The sequence below is a fragment of the Amphibalanus amphitrite genome, unplaced genomic scaffold (genome assembly GCF_019059575.1).
Source record: "Amphibalanus amphitrite isolate SeventyFive unplaced genomic scaffold, NRLGWU_Aamphi_draft 000294F_arrow, whole genome shotgun sequence".
In the NCBI taxonomy this organism is placed as follows: Eukaryota; Metazoa; Arthropoda; class Thecostraca; order Balanomorpha; family Balanidae; genus Amphibalanus; species Amphibalanus amphitrite.
In genome coordinates this window covers 491,397-510,697 of record NW_024881789.1, presented here as the reverse complement: position 1 = coordinate 510,697, position 19,301 = coordinate 491,397, and the positions used below count along the sequence as shown (strand labels likewise).

General features: G+C 49.4%; 1 protein-coding gene across 1 annotated transcript; it reads right to left on the bottom strand.

The window, feature by feature from the left end:
* Positions 1-105: 105 nt before the first annotated feature.
* LOC122387649 (ADP,ATP carrier protein-like) lies at positions 106-3,660 on the bottom strand. Its single transcript, XM_043378017.1, has 4 exons — positions 3,382-3,660; positions 1,457-1,947; positions 856-1,048; positions 106-413 (listed from the first exon to the last, which is right to left on the bottom strand). Exons 1-4 carry the CDS (start codon positions 3,542-3,544, stop codon positions 358-360), a joined length of 903 nt encoding a protein of 300 aa, XP_043233952.1. The 5' UTR covers positions 3,545-3,660; the 3' UTR covers positions 106-357.
* Between the last annotated feature and the right edge of the window lie 15,641 nt (positions 3,661-19,301).

Sequence of the window (19,301 nt, the reverse complement as noted above, 5' to 3'; positions counted from 1 at the left end):
AGTCAACAGTCAACCCTCGGAAGTTCCACCCGCACATAAATTTGGCTCGTGAGCTTCAGACTCCAGTCCATGAGCTGATCCAGGCGGGCATGTTCACAAAACCAGTAAAGTTTCGGTGAGGCAGCCAGCAGCTGCGCGTGTGTATATTATCTCCATCATGTACACGATTCTCAGAACAGTCGGGGTGAGACGTCCAACTGCCGCGCCGGGTGACGGCTGTGGAACGCGGCCAGCTCGGCGGGCCAGCCGGCCCGGCGCACGGTTTAACATTGGACAGCGCCCCCGAGAGGAGCAGGCTCCATGAGCGGAACGTACCGAGTCAGTTCCTATCCATTCACAACTAGAGCGCTAGCCGGCTTAGCCGAACATGAGCACCTTCAGCTCGTCGTAGAGAACCAGAACCAGGGCACCACCTGAAACGGCCAGAGGAGCACCGGTCAGCCAGCGGTCCGAGAGCGACCAGCGGAGGCCAGCCGGTCGATACAGCCACCACGGGACCGTGGACAGCGCGTCAACGCCGGCAGCGTCGCCATGAGAGACGGCATCAAACATGCCATGGAGCCGACGGCGGTAATGTTACCCACGGCCGACAAATAGCCAGCAAACAAAACAAAATAGTTGCGGATTTATCGAACGTGAGCTGTTCTCACTATTTGTATAAGGATTTAGGACACGGCCCATTCCTCCTATGATTTTCTAAATCAATCATTCAGCTTTCTACCGAGCACGATAATTTACTCTCTGGTTGCAATATTTTATCAGGGAGACGGACGAGTACAACGAGTAGTTATGTCCAAACGACGACGCCCTCCCTGTACCGACACCGATCTTCGGCTATTTGCCGGCCAAACTCACCAGTGCCACGGAGGATGTTGGAGAAGGCGCCCTTGAAGAAGGCCTTGCCGCCCTCCTGCGCGGCGATCTTGCGCCAGCAGTCGATGGTGCTGTTGTACATGACGTCGGCGCCCTTGCGGCCCGACTGCATCATCATGCGCCTCCGCACGGTGTCGAACGGATACGAGATGATGCCGGCGCCGGTGGTCACCGTCTGAAGAGAAAACAGGGAGCGATGTTAGTTAGACATGAACACAAAATATACAACACACCGCATCAGGAAATGAATAAAACTGCATCTTCAGTGTCTACAACTAGTGTCAAAATATGCCGATATGTCCATTTAGGGAGGGGGTTGCGAGCAACAATCCCATTCCATATACGTTCCGACGCTGCGAGTGCAAAAGGTCACCTTAGCCGCTATACAATAAAATTACGGTGTTCTTAAATCCTTTTCCATCTCTGACAGGGGTACAAATACAATGAAGACGTTCTTCTTTAGCGATATCGAATATCCGCATGAAAAAAAAAGATCCCATCACAAACCAATACGCATTACCCACCCATTCAAGCCAAAGTTGCCAGTCAGCCCACAATTATTTGCTAACCGCTTCGTACTCACCTGGGCGATGGCCCACGAGATGATGATGGGGGTGTTCTTGGGGTCGGGCAGCATGCCCTTGGCCGTGTCGAAGAAGCCGAAGTAGGAGGCGCGGTAGATGATGATGCCCTGCACGGACACTCCGAAGCCGCGGTAAAGGCCGATCAGGCCGTCGGACTTGAAGGTCTTGACCAGGCAGTTGCCGAGGCCGGTGAACTCGCGCTTGCCGCCGGTGCCGACATCAGCGGCCAGCCGGGTACGGGCGTAGTCGAGCGGGTACACGAAGCACAGCGAGGTGGCTCCGGCGGCGCCACCGGACGCCAGGTTACCCAGGAAGTACCGCCAGAACTGCTTCTTGTCGACGCCACCCAGGAAGATCTGCTTGTACTTGTCCTTGAAGGCGAAGTTGAGCGCCTGGGTCGGGAAGTACCGGATGACGTTGGCGAGGTTACCACGCCAGAAGCTGAGGAAACCCTGCTCGCGCGGAATGCGCACGAAGCAGTCAACCATGCCTGGAACACAACAGAACATCCATGTCAATGCAGGAACTGTGCCCTAAAGATTTCACTAAAGAAGTAAGTAAATGGGCCAGTTGTAGCTTTTCTGTTGATTTGCCAAGTGAAGCATAACCTGGACAGAATATGCAGCCTAGAAGTTGTGTAGTGAAACCATACTTCAGATTTCAGAATAAAACACCTGAGCTACCACTATTAACAAGGTGATCTTCCTGACACCTACTGCAAGTAGCCTTTTTAACATGGAAGGTATCACTTTTTAACCAGTGGGAATAACTGTGATAATGCCAGTAGGAATAATGCCAGCTTAAGCAATTCACAATAACTATATGCTCCAAGTTTCTCTCATTGCAATTAAGTTTTGGAAAACAAATTCACAATGAGCACAAAAATGCAAGGGTATACAATTACCACAAAATTGACACATTTTGAACAGTTAACTGGAGTGACTTTGCAGCACCTCGTTGAACCAGCATTCTTGGAACAAACAATATATGCTTAGAACAGCTACACATGATCCAAATTGGAACTAATGACTGTTTATTTGAATAACTGAGTTAAAATTCAGCAATGTGAATTTATTGTGATAAGACCAAACTGACAATCCAATCATTACTCCTGAGTCCTGGGGGAAACCCTGGTGTACTTGTTATCCTCATGTGTACCAGAATGCTGACAGGTTTTGTTACAAGGGTGTTGCTAATATATACCATACCTTTTGTTAGCATAATTAACTTAAAACAGAGAAATGCCCAATTTTGAGCTTCTACAGCATTCACTTGACCACTTGTTTGAAATGGACTGTAAAGTACCATTCACTGACATCTAGGGCTAATGAATTTGTTGATATTATTATGCTTTTTAATGAGCACTTTTGCTTTTTATTTATAGTCCTCAACAAACATTGATCACGATAAGTAACACCATTACAGCTTCCTTCTCTCAAGGAATGTCATTAACCTGCTAAGCATCAGTCAACATAACTTCATAATAGTCTTCAGATTACTCACTATGATTCCATGACTCACTTAAATCAATTTAATAACATTTCAGATACTTTTCACCTTATATGTGGTGGCAATATCAGGCACCATACCAGCATTCAACGAAAGCATGCGCCAACCAGCAGATTACAAGAGTGGCTACACGTTACTGTAGCACACTCCTTTTTGCCAACACCAATGTTTACGTGAGCAAGGTAATCCATGCACAAACCTCACCATAACACACATCACTGCCTACAGTGTACTTGAGCATCGCACAAACTGGCATCTCGTCAGTTTTAACTAAAATTTGATGGGTAGGTACACCACAAAGAATCAGAATAGCTGATTTATTGCTGACAACTCTTGTGCATATTTCATCCACTGGCACTGGAGGGGAAAACACAGGCAAAAAGTACACGTCCATGAATAAAAACTGACTACTTACCCTTGTAGCGCTGAGCCTCGGCAATCTGCTTGGAAGTGTGCTGGACCTGCAGCAGCAGCTTCACTCGCTCAATCGGGGCCACGGCTGTTTTGGAGATTGCGGCGGCAACACCGCCAGCAATGAAGTCCTGGGCGAAGGACTTGGGATCGAAACCTTTCGACATGATTGGTTTTTGAGTTTTTTGCGGGCCCCGACCGGCACGACACTCCAACCCAACCGGCGTCCAGCGAGAAAGGAAGAGTGCCGGCTCTGCCAGAAAGTGAGCGGCTGTCAAAAAAGGAATCATATGTCCCGCTCGTTTTCATTGGTCCATATTCGGATGCTCCCCAATATCTACCAATCAGAGTCAATAGAACATCCTCGCTGGCATGAAATGCTTGGCTCAAACTCTCACTTGGCTTCTAATTCTATTACCTTTATTAAGATGTGTAACTTTTACCATAAATTTTGATTTGAATTTACCTATTATAAGAAAAAAAGCTATTATGGAAATAGATCTACGGCAAAAATTTCTAACATAGAGAGCTATCTATCGTATGCTGCCATCTAGTGACAAGAGGCAGAAACTATTAGGTCATGCTCGATCGGTGTAGATGTCACTTTTAGTCATTTGATGACCATCGTAATTCGTATTTGAACAATTCAAAGCATGCAGTGGCGGTCGCAGGGGGGGGCCATCAGGGCCATGGCCCCCCCCCCCCAAAGGCAAATCAGGGGGGGCCATCATATCATTTGGCCCCCCCCCAAACAACCGATGGGCCCCCATGGCCGTATGGGGTGTCGCAAGGCTTTGTTCTAAGGACTATTGCTACAAGCGCGTATGGCCTTGTTCAGGTGCGTGCGGCCCGCTGCAGATCCGGGTTATTAATTCAACGACTGACCGGTTCTGCAGAGGTTTCCGCGTCGTTCCTCGAATAAGCTTATGCGCTTGCCGCATGACGCTCCTTATATGATCGCGCTGTGCGTGCAAGACCCTGTATATAAGCGTGCGTGAATTATCAAATACACAGAGTGCTCGAGACCGGCTTTGGGGACGCATCGGCACACCGAACCTCCAAGTAAGTCGGCAATTCCACCGGCCGACATAATGGTGGCAGCGGCGGTCGAGGGGACTTGTGCCCCTCAACACGGACCCCAGCCTCTACATCTGCACTGACATCGCAGACTGGTTAGTCCGTGCTCCGTGACGGTGTATCGCCCCTACGTCATGTCATCGACTAGGGAGCTAACCATCCTGGACTCGTCATCGTCCAGCAGCACCGTCTCCAGTAAGTAGCTCTGCCCGGCAATACCATCTGCCCTGCGGCAACGTCATCAGCTGCCCTGGACTCGCTACGGAGCCCGCCGACAGCGCACGGCTCATCAGCCCGCGCCGTCCTCCTCACCGTCATCGAGTGATGGACACCACCTCGCTGAAAGACTCAAGCTCGGAGGAGAGAAGATAAAACAAAAACTTCAACGCTAAATTCAAGACAAATTGGCACCGAAATCAAGAGAATTCACCCATTATGAGCTTTTGCTGTATTTTCGTCAAAAAGTGACAGTGAAATTGTGCTGTGAAATTTGTTTTAACTTCGATGTGTTTCAAAAACCGTACTGTTTCATTATCCGTTTTCGTCAGTGTTCTGTCGTTTGTTGCGCTTCATTGTGGTTGCCCACCCCAAAATTCACGGAGAAATAGCAAGTGCGTTTAATTTTTGCCTGCACATGCCTGCACTTTGCCGTGTCATTTTGACACTAGTAAACGTAGAAAGAGCATACTCTGAACGGTATGAACATTCAAATACGTTAATCGTCGTCAATTCACTGAATTTATATTGTGTTGATATTCGGCCAGAGATGCCGAGGGCCATGTACAGGGTGTTTCACTAAAAGTGTCAAAAAGTAAAAGGCCCTAATGCACATAATAACAATGTTTTCTATGGACATTTGCACATCATTCCATCCGCGATTGTTGGACATTTGAATATATAAAAATGATATCACCGTCACTCAAACCTATCCCACATATCCGCCGCTTCTTTCGATGCACCGTTTCGGCACGTGTCCGGAGGTGCCTCACAGCCCGTTTTCATCTTCAGCGTCCAGACTGTCGGCAAAGCCTTGCATTGTGCTCCTCAGCTCCAAAAGTGATGCGACATAAGTCTTCCTCAGCTCCGCGAGAGCTACTGACCAAAACCAGAAGGCTAGCGGTGACAGATCGGGGCCTCGCGCTGGCCAGGGGCGGGCGGTGAAGCAGCTGATTATTCGGCCCGGGAACGGAACTTCTGGTCCAGCCAGTTCTTGGTGGCTACAGCCGTTACAGCGGTTGTTTCTGATAAATTGGGGGCTTGGCTATTTCTGATGTTGAAATAAGCTTCTTGTTATCTTAAAAGGCCCTCAGAAAGACCCTGACCTTTTCAACGATTTCCGCCGAAAGGTGGGGGCGACCCGCTTTTTTTTTGGACTGGAACCGGCATCAAAGGAACCCTTTTAAACCTCTCAAGAAGCCCTTTGAAACTTTTATAATCTGGGTCGTAGCGAGGTGAGAGATTGAAACGTTTCCTGAAAAGTCGGCGTACGGTTTCAATGTTTCTGATAGCACCAAATGTAAGTGTAATCCACCGCTCCTGTTGCGGTGTAAATAACCTGTTCTTGTTCTGTATAAGGAAAAAAAACGACTAGTAACTTTGGGCTCCTGCCCTCGCTCCGTATGAGTGTAGAATATATCTTAAGTGGCCAAAGCATAAATGTCCAAAAATTTGCAACAAAGCCACGTGCGCAACCACGTGCTTTGCGTATTTTATATATCTTTAATAAGCATTTACTTTTTGACACTTTTAGTGAAACACCCTGTAGATGCCCAGGGACGGTCCCCGCCAAGAGTGCGGAGGGATCGCCCGGTAGTAGGTGTAATTGTCACGAAACTTACTTATCTGTTCATACCATTTTGTGATACGCTCATATGGAAATTTCTTTCTCCGTCAGCTAAACGTTTCCTCTCTTTGTCATGATCGCTTCGGTTCCCTACGCTTCCCTGGGGGAGGGAAGATAATGTGGGACCGATTCCCTTCTTCCATATCATGATAAAGAGAGTACACGTTCAAGCTTTGTTACAATGAAATACCCGTCACTTTCCCCTTCGTGACGGCACCGCCCGACGACCTAGATATACCAGAAGGTCGGCGGACCGGTCCTTCATTGTGCAACCACCTTGCATATAACGCACAGGCACTGGCGAACCCCAATCAGAATCAGAACCAGAGTTGCAATACAAGTCTCGGCCCGCTCAGTCGTCTCTCCATCCGCGCCTCCGCGACAGGGGCCCTGGCCCGTATTCGATTGTCACGAGGCTCGATAAACCCACGCCAGCTATTAACAGCTCCCATACCAGTCTTTGAGGGTCCTACACTGACCTCTGAGGGCCCTTCAGTGGCGGTCAAGCGTCCACATTGACCGCTGAGGACCCGTATTGACCTCTGAGGGCCCTCCACTGGCCTTTGAGGGTCCCTAAACCGGCCTCAGGGGCCCAACCGGCGTCTGAGAGCCTCACACCGGCCTCTGGTGGCCTCATTTCTGTCTCTCGAGTCCCAAGACTAGCCTTTAAGTGTCTCTGAGGGCCCCGCACTGGATTCTGAAGACCCGATGTCGAGCCAGCATCGGCCTCTGGGGGCCCATCTTGGCCTTTGAGGGCCCTCCGCTGGTCTCTGGGGTCCAACGCCGGCCCATACCGGCCTTTTAGGGCCCCACACTGACCTCTAAGGGCCCATGCTGGCCTGTAAGGACCCACATTAGCCTCTAAGGCCCCCCGCACTGGATTCTGATGACCCAATGCCGGCCGCTCAGGGCCCGCATCGGCGTCTGAGGGCCCATCTTGGCCTTTGAGGGCCCTCCGCTGGCCTCTGGGGTCCAACGCCGGCCCATGTCGGTCTTTTAGGGTCCCACACTGACCTCTGAGGGCCCATGCTGGCCTGTAAGGATACACATTAGCCTCTATGGGCCCCACACTGGATTCTGAAGACCCGATGCCGGCCTCTAAGGGTCCGCATCGGCCTCTGAAGGCCATCTTGGCCTTTGAGGGCCCTCTGCTGGCCTCTGGGGTCCAACGCCGGCCAATGCCAGTCTTTTAGGGTCCCATTCTGATCTTTGAGGGCCCCATGCTGGCCTGTGTGGGACCGATTCCCTTCTTCCATATCATGATAAAGAGAGTACACGTTCAAGCTTTGTTACAATGAAATACCCGTCACTTTCCCCTTCGTGACGGCACCGCCCGACGACCTAGATATACCAGAAGGTCGGCGGACCGGTCCTTCATTGTGCAACCACCTTGCATATAACGCACAGGCACTGGCGAACCCCAATCAGAATCAGAACCAGAGTTGCAATACAAGTCTCGGCCCGCTCAGTCGTCTCTCCATCCGCGCCTCCGCGATAATGGTGGCAGCGGTAGGATTATGTGCCCTACTGTGTGTCCCCCTGCGTGTCCCCTATGTGTGACTTACATTCCCGTTTAGGATTATATAGGGTGTATTTTTCTGGTCCCAATTTTTTTCCGGTGCATTTTAGATACTAACCATGCCAGACGACCATATTCAGCCTCTCCCTAACACCCTCAACATTCATCAAATCGGTACTTTTATCCCCAACTTCGACGGTTCGTTCCCCATTCAAGATTTTTTCCGGGACGTCAGAGAAGCCGCATCCCTAGGAAATTGGCCTGACGTGGTCTCTATCAAAGTTGCCAAATCTAAAATGCAAGGTCATGTCGCTGACATTGTCCGCACTCGTGTGGCTCTGTCCAATGCAGAAACGTTGAATGACTTTGAAACTCTTTTAACGAACGCTCTTCATACGGATCGACCTATCTCCTCCCGTCTGCAAGATCTTATGACGTGTATACAACATCCCTCCGAGTCTGTAGACGCATTCGCCTGCCGCCTCAGAACTAAAGCAAAGTCATTGACAGAGTGGGACGCTACCCCAGACACCCAACAACTCAAAAACCGTACCGTGGCCGCCACCTTTGTGAAAGGGTTAAAGCCTTCCATCCGTCAGTACGTGCTTCCACAGAACCCTGCCGATTTCGATTCCGCGGTGACTCTAGCTCGGACACATGAACTTAACAGCTCTTTGCACCCGATGCTACTTCCACGCCGTGTGGCCAGCCTCGAGCTTGCCACGTGTCAGCAGGCCACCCGTGGCCGTGGTCGCTCATCACAACGCCGACCCAGAGGTGGTTATCCACAGCGTGGCCGTGGCCGTGGTTTCTCCACACCACCCACCACCAACTACCACCAATCATCATACCGCCGATACCAGTCATCTTCCTCCCAGCCCCGCCGTGCATATTCGCCCGATCAGTGTCGCCATTCCTGTTGCGATTACCGTGCACGCTCGCCCTACCGCCACTATCGCGACTCATCTCGTGACCGCCACTACCATCGCAGCTCGTCACGTCCGTCCTCCCGAGATCGGCGCGGACGTTCGTACTCAAGGTCGCCATCGCGCTCACCTGACAGGTCCCGTTCGGACCGGTTCCGCCATTCGCGTTCCCCAAACGCTCACCGCTCGCAACGCTAGACGATGGTCCTGCGTTTGCGAGCATTGCATCCAACACTGCTAGTGCTGAACATCGTTCTCCTCCACCCATTCTTCAGGATGTCTCCATTTCTAAGCGAAAGGGTACTGCTTTATACGACACAGGTTCCAGTGTTTGCCTCGTCACTCGTGATTTTCTATTATCATGCGATATTACAGGTTCTCTCAAAACTCCATCTGTGTCAGTTCTCGGTGTAACCGGTTCTGCAATTCGCATTGTTGGTGAAATTGACATAGATATCCAGATTCTTGACCGTACTATCAAACATAAATTCTACGTCACAGAGAAATCTCTTTCATTTGGATGTGACATCATTCTTGGTATCGACTTCATCATTCAGCATCAGTTGATGTACAGTCCTGCGACAATGGCAATTACATTTCTTCAACCCTGTGCAACGTCATCCATCCGGTCCAAGTCAACAAACCGCCTGAGTCCAAAACGTAGGAAACGAGTGAAGTTCTTGCTAGGCACAACCGATAGCCCTAGCCCGATTGATTCTGACAATCCCTTGTTCGCAACGGACGAAAGCAATGCATTTACCATAGATGATGAGACGACGTTTCCCCTTTTCGTGTCACAGTCAGTTGAAATTCCAGCATTCTCAGAAATGTTCGTTCGGATGAAGCTCCCTCGCTACTTCACCCCAGGTGAAACTCCGTATTTCATTCAGGGTCATGTTGAACAATCTTTGGCTGGAATCCAGGTAGCTCGTGCTATTGCATTTGTCAATCGTCCACAAGTGTCTATTCGCGTTGCCAATGTGACTGATGCACCGATTCTGCTCCGCAAAAACGTCCGTCTTGCGCAATTCAGTCCCGCTGCAGCTGCACCATCTGATGAGCCCGGCTCCGTGCAGCCCGCCCTTGACCATGTCGCACACTCTGCAGCGACTTCCTCTGAAAATCAAGTTACCATAAAAGACTTCAAGATAGACCACATCCCAGAGCCCTATCAATCTCAGTTACGCGATATGCTGGTGAAACACGTCTCTGCTTTCGGCAATGATTTAAAAGATATTAAATTTACTAACGTATATGAGCATCACATTGAACTTTCGGATACGACTCCTGCATTTAAACATCCTTATCGACTGCCTTTCGCTCACCGTGACATAGTCAAATCAGAAGTGGATAAGTTGCTTGCAAGTGGTATAATTGAGCCCGCTGTTTCTCCATACAACGCCCCGATTATTTTGGTGAAAAAGTCATCAGGTGGATATAGATTAGTTTCCGATTTACGTCTCCTCAATCAGAAAATCAAAGATGATAGATATCCCTCTTCTTTCGCTGCCGATGCCATTGACCAGTTGTCAGGATGCTCAGTTTTTTCGACATTAGATCTTCTCAGTTCATTTCACCAAGTTCCACTCGCACCTTCTTCTAGGCCGTATACCGCATTTACTGCAAACAATGAACATTTTCAATGGAAAGCTTGTCCTTTTGGTCTCAAAAGCTCTGGCAGTGGATTAAACCGAGCCTTACAGATAGCTCTTTCAGGTCTTCAAGGTATTGATGCATTCTTGTACGTAGACGACATTCTTATCGCTAGTAGAGATTATTCGGAACATTTAGAGAAATTAGAAAGAGTTCTTGTTCGTCTTGAAAAAACCCAATTCGTTCTCAAGCCATCCAAGTGTTCTTTTATGCACCGACAAATTCGGTATTTGGGTCATATTGTTGATGAGCATGGCATTCGACCTGATCCTTCCAAGATTCAAGCAGTTCAGGACTTCCCTACCCCGACCTCAGTCAAAGAAGTGCGATCTTTCTTAGGGTTTACAAACTATTATCGGAGACATATCCCCAATATGTCTGAGTTAGCTGCTCCTCTGATCAATCTCACTCGCAAGAACGTTTCATTCGATTGGTCCGAGAAGTGTGAGGAAAATTTTCAAGCTATCAAACGCGCACTGCTACATTTTCCGGTTTTGCGATTTCCCGACTTCACGAAAGATTTCTATATGTCTACTGACGCAAGTGATTTTGCAATATCCGCTGTTTTAGAACAGAAACATGGAAACGATCTTCATCCCGTCGCGTTTATCAGTCGTCAGCTCAACAAAGCTGAGCGAAATTATTCTACTACAGAAAAAGAGTGTCTCGCTATTTATTGGGCATTTGAGAACTTGCGTTGTTATCTCCTTGGTCATTTTACACATGTCTTCACAGATCACCTACCACTGCGTGGTATATTCAAAGGTACAAATCCAGGTGGTCGTTTGACTAGATGGTCTCAGAAGCTTAGTGTTTTCGACTTTGAAATTCATTATTTGCCAGGTCGACAAAACGTGAAAGCCGATGTTCTCTCTCGTACCAGAGTAGATTCACAGTCTAAAACAGATTTTCTTGGTTATGTGTCTAGCACTACCTTCGAAAACGAAGGATGGACCCGTGAGAAAATTAAGACCGAACAACGAAAAGATCCAGCTCTTGTGCCCATCATAGATCAATTATCAGGAAAAACAAACGTTCGCAACGATTTACAGTTACATGAAGAGTTGTCTGCTTACTTCCTCAGTTCCGATGGTTTGCTATATCATGTTTCCCCACAAAAGAATAAAACTCGTCCCTTTCTCGATCAAATGGTTGTTCCAAAGCCGATGCAGTTAAGTATCGTTCAAAAATATCATGACACGATTTGGTCTGGTCATTTGAAGTTCGAAAAGACATTACAAAAGATTCGGTTGTCATTCTTTTGGAAGGGTATGTACACCGACGTGAAAAAGTATGTAGAGTCCTGCCGTCTTTGTATGGAAAGACACGCCCACAAACACATCAAACGTGCTCCTTTGCAGCGAACTCTTGTTCCAGAATACCCCATGCACATCGCATCTTTTGATATCGTCGGACCTCTGAAAGAAAGTTATCGTGGCAACACTCACTATCTTAGTTGGATTGATCATTTTAGTCGGTATCCCGAAGCTGTTCCCTTATCAGAAACTACCACAGAAGCGGTAGCCAAAGCATTTGTAGAACAGATCATTTCTCGTCATGGCATTAGTAAAATTTTGCTTAGTGATCGTGGGTCAAATTTTACGTCCAAACTCATGCAAGCTATCTGCAAATTATTAGGCATCAAACGCATCTTGTCCTCTCCACGTCACCCGCAAGCAAACGGTCGTGTCGAAAGACTCCATTCCACAATTGGCAATATTTTGTCCCAGTTTGTCGATTCTTCGCAAAGAAATTGGGACGAAGTACTGCCTCTCGCTCTGTTTGCGATTCGTTCGTCCGTAAACCGTTCGACTGGAGACACTCCAGCCCAAATCTTCACAGGCCGAGATCCGATCCTCCCTTTAGATGTAGACGCACAGGTTCCATTCGATCCGTTCTCATCCATCGATTCTTACCGCGACGTCCTTCACAAACATTTGGATTCTCTTCACTCCGTCGTGCGTGCAAACAACGAATCCGCTATTTTGGCACAAGAACAGTCTCACGCGACACAAGACCAAACCCCATCCTTTCCTCCCAACTCCCTTGTGTTCCTTCACAATCCTCAGTTCAAGCCCGGTTTGACTCGCAAATTCCAAAAAGTCAACCGCGGCCCATACCGTGTGCTGCACATGACGAGCCCCGTGAATGCTCGTATACAGCACACCTCAAACCCTGACGACGTGCAGCTCGTCCACGTCGACCGGCTGAGGCGTTTTACTGAGCACACGCAGCTCAAAGCCTCAGAAGATCCTTCTCGCAGTTGCGAACCTGACGGTGGTTCCGTAGGCCAGGCCACTCAGCGCAGTAATACTGATGCACACCCGCTCATTACACTGCCGGTCACGCCAGGGATTTCTGCAGGACCCCGCTCTGCTGAAGAAGCAGATCTTGCGGCACCAGAAGTGCCTGAATACAATTTAGCTCTATTAGAGGAACTATGGCAAGTCCCCGCGGCCCCTGCGGTAGACCCAGGTCCCCGACAGGACGAGCCGGCCTACAATCTGAGGCCGCGCCATCATATACGGCCGCCAGATAGATTCCGCCAGTGAGCGGACATGAAAAGGCATGCTAGATTAAGGAACGCGTTCCCTTGTACATATCCCCGTTAGGATAAGAGGATGATTCGTCTCTGACGACAATGATTACAATTGCCAATGTTCACGATATATCATATATATCTGTTGAATACTTTTTGAAATGATTTATACGCCGTACGTTCAACCGATAACATTAAAAGACCCGTTCTTTTTCAGGTGCTTGGAGAAAACCGTGGTACAATCATGCAGCACCCACTTCCAAAATTATTCATTGTACTTCAGTATATCTCGTTCTCTTTAGGCCTATACCATATATGTTACTATCATCGTACCACCGAATGGTGCGCAATCGGAGAGTTCGACCCTCCCGTGCTGGAACTGCCCGACAACATTTGTGCCGTGGAACAATGCCCAGAACACCAAACTTGTTTAATGTGCTCCGACTGCCCCGTCGTTAATTGGGTAACTTTCGCTCAACATAAAGGCACGCTGTATGCCCCGACACATTTTCTTTCTCAACCGCATTTCGAAACCAATGGGACCCATGCTGCCTATGATTGTACCAGACGGTTAGACGACGACCGCCGACGCCAGGCAGAGGTCTGCAATTGTCCTGAGACGCAGCCCTGCCACGGCGACGAAGCATTTTGTAATAAGCTTCCCTGTGATAATCAGTCTTCATGCTCTTGTGTTACCCGCTTTGCTAGTTTCCATTCTTATCTGCAAATTTCCCATGATTTTGGATTCGAAGACCCTCTTCTAGTGTCATTCAAAGCTTGTTTTTACCAAAGCCCAATCAACTTGGCACCCGCTAGAAAACTTCTAAGCGTAGACACTGCTAACTTTCAAAACGATTTCGCCGAAATTATTTTCCATGATCCTGTTTTTACTTTCAATACTTCAGGAACTTTCATCGCCAGGAAAGATGGCCTCGAAATTATCCATACTGTTTCAGATACCGATCGCCAATTTGTTCTTCCAACTGAACTACGTTACACAGAAGGCACGTTATCGTTTACGTTTGTTTCCCCCGATGGTAACGTTTTGTCTGGCTCAGTTTTGATCCCCAGTTCTACTCGATGCTCTAGAATCTCCTGTACTTTTTGCAAAGAAATGTTGTTGAATCTTTCATGCCTACCCCACACCATTCAGTACTTAGTTTATGGATTTATCATCATTGTTTCTGGTCTAGTTATTATCTACGTTCGCTCTGCCTGTAACGCTATTTTCAGTATACTTCGTACTATTTGCTACATTATCTTTGGCATTTACCGTCTTGTCCGTTCTTGCTTCCGCCTTTCTCTGCGAACGGGCGCTGTAGCTGGCCATACATCCCGCCGCCAGATTTCTACAGCCTTCTCTAAAATCTCAAAATTTGCCGATTCACCCAATCAGGTACAGACACCACCCGCTCCTAAATCTATGCAGCTTAAGTATAGTGTGGTTATTCTTATTTGTTTTTTACCGCTCATTCTGGCTTCTTCTATTCACGATGACTGCAATGAACTCAAAATAATATCTTCTCGTATATCGCAGTGTCAAACACTGCCCACAGGTAAGCAATCCTGTGTTATCTCAGGACAGGCACAGCTTAGTCTGAGTAACATAGGTTCTACGACTTGCATGTTCTTTTCGGACGACAGTGGCGCCAATGTTTATTACATTCGGATTAAATTTGAAGACGTCTTTTGCCAATGGACCACAATTCACCAATATTATACTTTTCCGGTTTCCGTTGAAATTTCTTCCAAGTTGATATGCCCTAACTTTGAGTATTGCAGCTGGGGAGCCAAATGTGTTCCTCGGCGAGAATACTTTCCGGAAATCACCAAAGAATCACTTTCATGGCCCGGCATCACGTCATGCATTTCTATTCCAGCAAAAACTAGATTTTGTGGCGTCATTCATTATGATCCCTGCCTTCATTTCCGCTGGTACCTACTCCCACAGTACAATGCCACCTATCGTGTTGACAAGATTACAGGGCATACTTGTCAACCAATCATTACAATTTCGGAAGCTATCGACAATCGTTTAGTCAATACCACGACATCCGATCAAGTTATTACAAATTCCGGCATTGAACTGAATGTTTTAGGTACCTATGACCAGCCCCTATCCCTGCCATCCCCATACCTCGTCCAAAACGTCCATGACTTTTCTGACTCACATCTGGAATCCGCTTCTTCTCCATCTCAGCCTACCCCAGGTCAATTGGGTGACATTCAGGCCCCCAAACCGCTGTCTACCGATTTTATTTTTAGCCCCCTCATGGTTGACTGCACTAACTACGAAACAACCCTTCGATGCCATATCCCTCAAAGTTACATTTCGGTTATCCAGAATCAGCGTCCTAATATCCTTCCTCGCGCCGTTCATAACCACCACCTTTACATTAATTCGGACGGTGTTTTGCAATCTAAACTACTTCGGAGTGCCCCAGTAAATATTCACATACGCTTCAATGACATGTCCCTTGCCATATCCCATTACAAAATTTGTCCTCGTATTGAATCGATTGATTCAGTCACTGGGTGTCATTCATGTCCAGTGGCTGCCAAAATTATCATACGAGCCAAATCCATCTGTTCCCCAGGTACGGTATCCGTATCCTTCAATAATATCCCACTTTCATCCCGTGCAGTGGCCTTATCCACTGACAGCTCCCTCGTGACAATTCAGTTCGTTACGTCGGTCCCCTGTCACGAGGAAAGAGTGTGTCTTTACTATAACGAAATTAAAAGCTGTGAACCCGTCTCTTTCTGTTTAGATACCCCTACTCTTTCACTTACCCAGCGCAATGAGACGGTCGCCCAGTCCACAGCCGTTATTCACTCTAGTGGTCTCTTTGATTCTTTTCTTTCGACCACTTCTTCATTGGGAACTACACTACAGCAGGGGCTCTACTGGTTCTTCGCTATTATCGCCGCTATCTTCATCTTTTCGATGGTAATCAATCTATGCCGTCGATAGCCCCTATACATACATCTTGGCTATATCATTTCTCCGGCTGCTCGTCAAGACCTTCATTTTCGGTTGTATCACCATGTACTTACGGCTAATGTCATGGCGGTCTGGCGGCAACTATCTTGATGTGTTGCCCCACATGTTTCATATGCATGCCTACTTGCATCCACTTCAGCCAGATCGCCATAAAAAAATCATGTATAGTTTTTAAGAATTGTATATGTCTGTTCGTTTGTCTCGTGTACGTATGTGCCATTGACGAAAGATTTTGTATGTTGCAGACAGCCGATCATACTCGCATCGCCTGTTGCTGCATGCCGACTCACTCCTCATGGGCCACAATGGACTGTCAAATACACACGGCTGACCGATCTTCACGTCTCCGCTGCTTGGCCAAGGGCCCGGCCGGCAGCCGGGACGTCGAGTACCCGCCGAGTCAACCACACCGCCACTGGTACCTGACTCCATGGCGATTATCCGGCGTCGCATTCACAGGACCACATTACCCGAGTGCGGTCAAAATCGCCCTACAAGTACAATCGCCACACAACCATGGTCCGGTACCAGTGCATCGACTCGAGACGTCCCCGTCGACTTCTGCTCGCGCACCATCCAGAGGTCCCCTCCACCAACGGCCGTCGCTGTCGACTCCAGCCAGTTGCCACCACAATCACTGGCCGCCAGCAGTCGACAGTACCGCCCGCTCCAGCCGGCCGCGCCTTCTGTCACTGTCCACTGACGGTGACCTCATCGGCGCGGCTCTGTCATGGGCCGGGACCTCGGACATCAAGATCCGGAGGACCTACACATCTCCGCGCTGCGAGCAAGTCACCCACCAGCTCGGGACGTCTACTTCTTCACTCGGTCGTGTGTTGTTCTGACGCCTCCTATTGTCGGCTCATGGGGGAGGGGAGGTAATGTCGCAAGGCTTTGTTCTAAGGACTATTGCTACAAGCGCGTATGGCCTTGTTCAGGTGCGTGCGGCCCGCTGCAGATCCGGGTTATTAATTCAACGACTGACCGGTTCTGCAGAGGTTTCCGCGTCGTTCCTCGAATAAGCTTATGCGCTTGCCGCATGACGCTCCTTATATGATCGCGCTGTGCGTGCAAGACCCTGTATATAAGCGTGCGTGAATTATCAAATACACAGAGTGCTCGAGACCGGCTTTGGGGACGCATCGGCACACCGAACCTCCAAGTAAGTCGGCAATTCCACCGGCCGACACCTGTAAGGATACACATTAGCCTCTATGGGCCCCACACTGGATTCTGAAGACCCGATGCCGGCCTCTAAGGGTCAGCATCGGCTTCTGCGGGCCCATCTTGGCCTTTGAGGGCCTTCTGTTGGCCTCTGGGGTCCAACGCCGGCCCGGTTTTTTAGGGCCCCACACTGACCTCTGAGGGCCCGTGCTGGCCTATAAGGACCCACCTTAGCCTCTGAGGGCCCCGCACGGGCTTCTGAAGACCTGATGCCGGCCTCTAAGGGCCCGCATCGGCTTAGTCTGAGGGCCCATCTTGGCCTTTGAGGGCCCTCTTCTGGCCTCTGGGGTCCAACGCCGGCCCATGTCGGTCTTTTAGGGCCCCACCCTAACCTCTGAGGGCTCCATGCTGGCCTGTATTCTGTAAGGACCCATATTAGCCTCCGAGTGCCCAATTCGGTCTCTGATGGTCTCAAACTGCCCTTTGCAGGCCCTGTACTGGTCTCTGAGGGCTCTAAACTGGCCCATAAGAGCCCAAACCAGCCTCTAAAGGTCCTACGACCCACACCGGCCTCTGATGGTCCCATTTCTGTCTCTGGGACCGAAACTGCCCTTATGTGCCTCTGAGGGCCCCGTACTGGCTTTTGAAGGATCGATGCCGGCTTCTGAGGACCCATACCGGTCTTTAAGTGCCTCATAGCGACACCTGAGGCCCCACACTAGCCTCTGAGGGGCCCGCAAACTGGCCTATGAGGTCTCTACACCGGCCACTGATGGCCCTATTATGTTCTCTGGGGGGCTCAAGCCTTACCTTTGGGCGTCACGCACTTGCTTATGAAGGCCCACATCAGCCTCTGGGGCCCTACCTGGGGCCTTTGAGGCCGTTCGCTGACCCTTGGGTCCAACGCCGGCCTCTGGGGGTCTGACACCGTACTCTAATGGCCCCATTGCAGCCTCTAGGCGATAGGTATCGCCGAAGCGCTATCGATGGGCCCATAAGTGTAGGAGCCATGGGTGCAGTGGGCGCAGTTGCACCAACAATAATTCTGCAGTGAGTGCAGACAATGTATTCTGCATCCACAATAATCTGAAACAAAACCCCCTTTCCTCAGCAACACTACTTTCCATGCAGCACGACAAATTTAGGATATTTTGCCCACTATCCGTCTTTCGAAGCATTTGCTACTGTAATGGTCTTCAAAATTTGCATTTGTGCTCAAGTGAAAAAAAGATTAAACGGAAGTCGGAACTCATGTGTGAACAGATACCGATGAGCCTCAGCCACTGAAAAGTTTTAGCACGATGATCTTAAAAAATGGCAAAGTGTTTTTTTTTGTAAAGAAAATTGCAAAGTTAGCCGCCTTTACTTTTGCGGTAGTCCATTCACAGTTGCGTGAATTATTGACATAATCAATGCTTCAAAATGCACTTTTCGGTACCTTTTCGACATGGTGCACCCTAAAAGCTCTCAATGAGCCTCCGCTCGGGTGCCGCTCCCTACCCCCCCCCCCCCCCCGCTTCACCGGCCATGACCTAGATTTCTGCACCCGTGCACTACGCCCGTCGGCCCCTTTAAGCTAGCACCGGGCCCCCCGGGTCAGCGAAGGGGCCCCTTTGCCAAGTTGGCCCCCCCCCAAACTCCAAGTCTGCGACCGCCCCTGAAAGCATGCAGTCTTTCGAAGACTCTTTTTATCATCTGGAATTTTCAGCTGTCCCTGCTTTCCTCAGGAAAAACACCTGCATCCCCCTTAGCTTCCGGGCTGGCCAGGGGCGTAATCACGCTCAACAGGTGGTGCGGTCTGCGGACACACCGTCATAGAGGTCGCACCATCCCTCAAGGGGGCGCCATCGCCACGCCTGGGCTGTTCCGTCGTTTCCATCCTCATGATACTAAAATCCTTCTCCTCCACCCACGTCGCAACCCCCGCTCCGGGCTGGACAGGCACCTAGCTGGCTTTATCTCATGCGGGCTGCTCCCTTCTTGGAGCGGCACCGTTGCTCCCGAGGGAGCGCACCCTGTAGTCGGGCGCAGGGAGTGCTTGGGCTTGGGAGACTCCGGGCTGGTCGGCCTGTCCATTCGGACGGGCTCAGCCCGGCGACTCTCTAGGGTGTCTGCCGCAGACCAATGTCTCTCCTTAATTCCTATCATTCTTCCGGCTCTGAAATGGTCTTGTCAGACCGGAAGGCCTTAACCCAACAA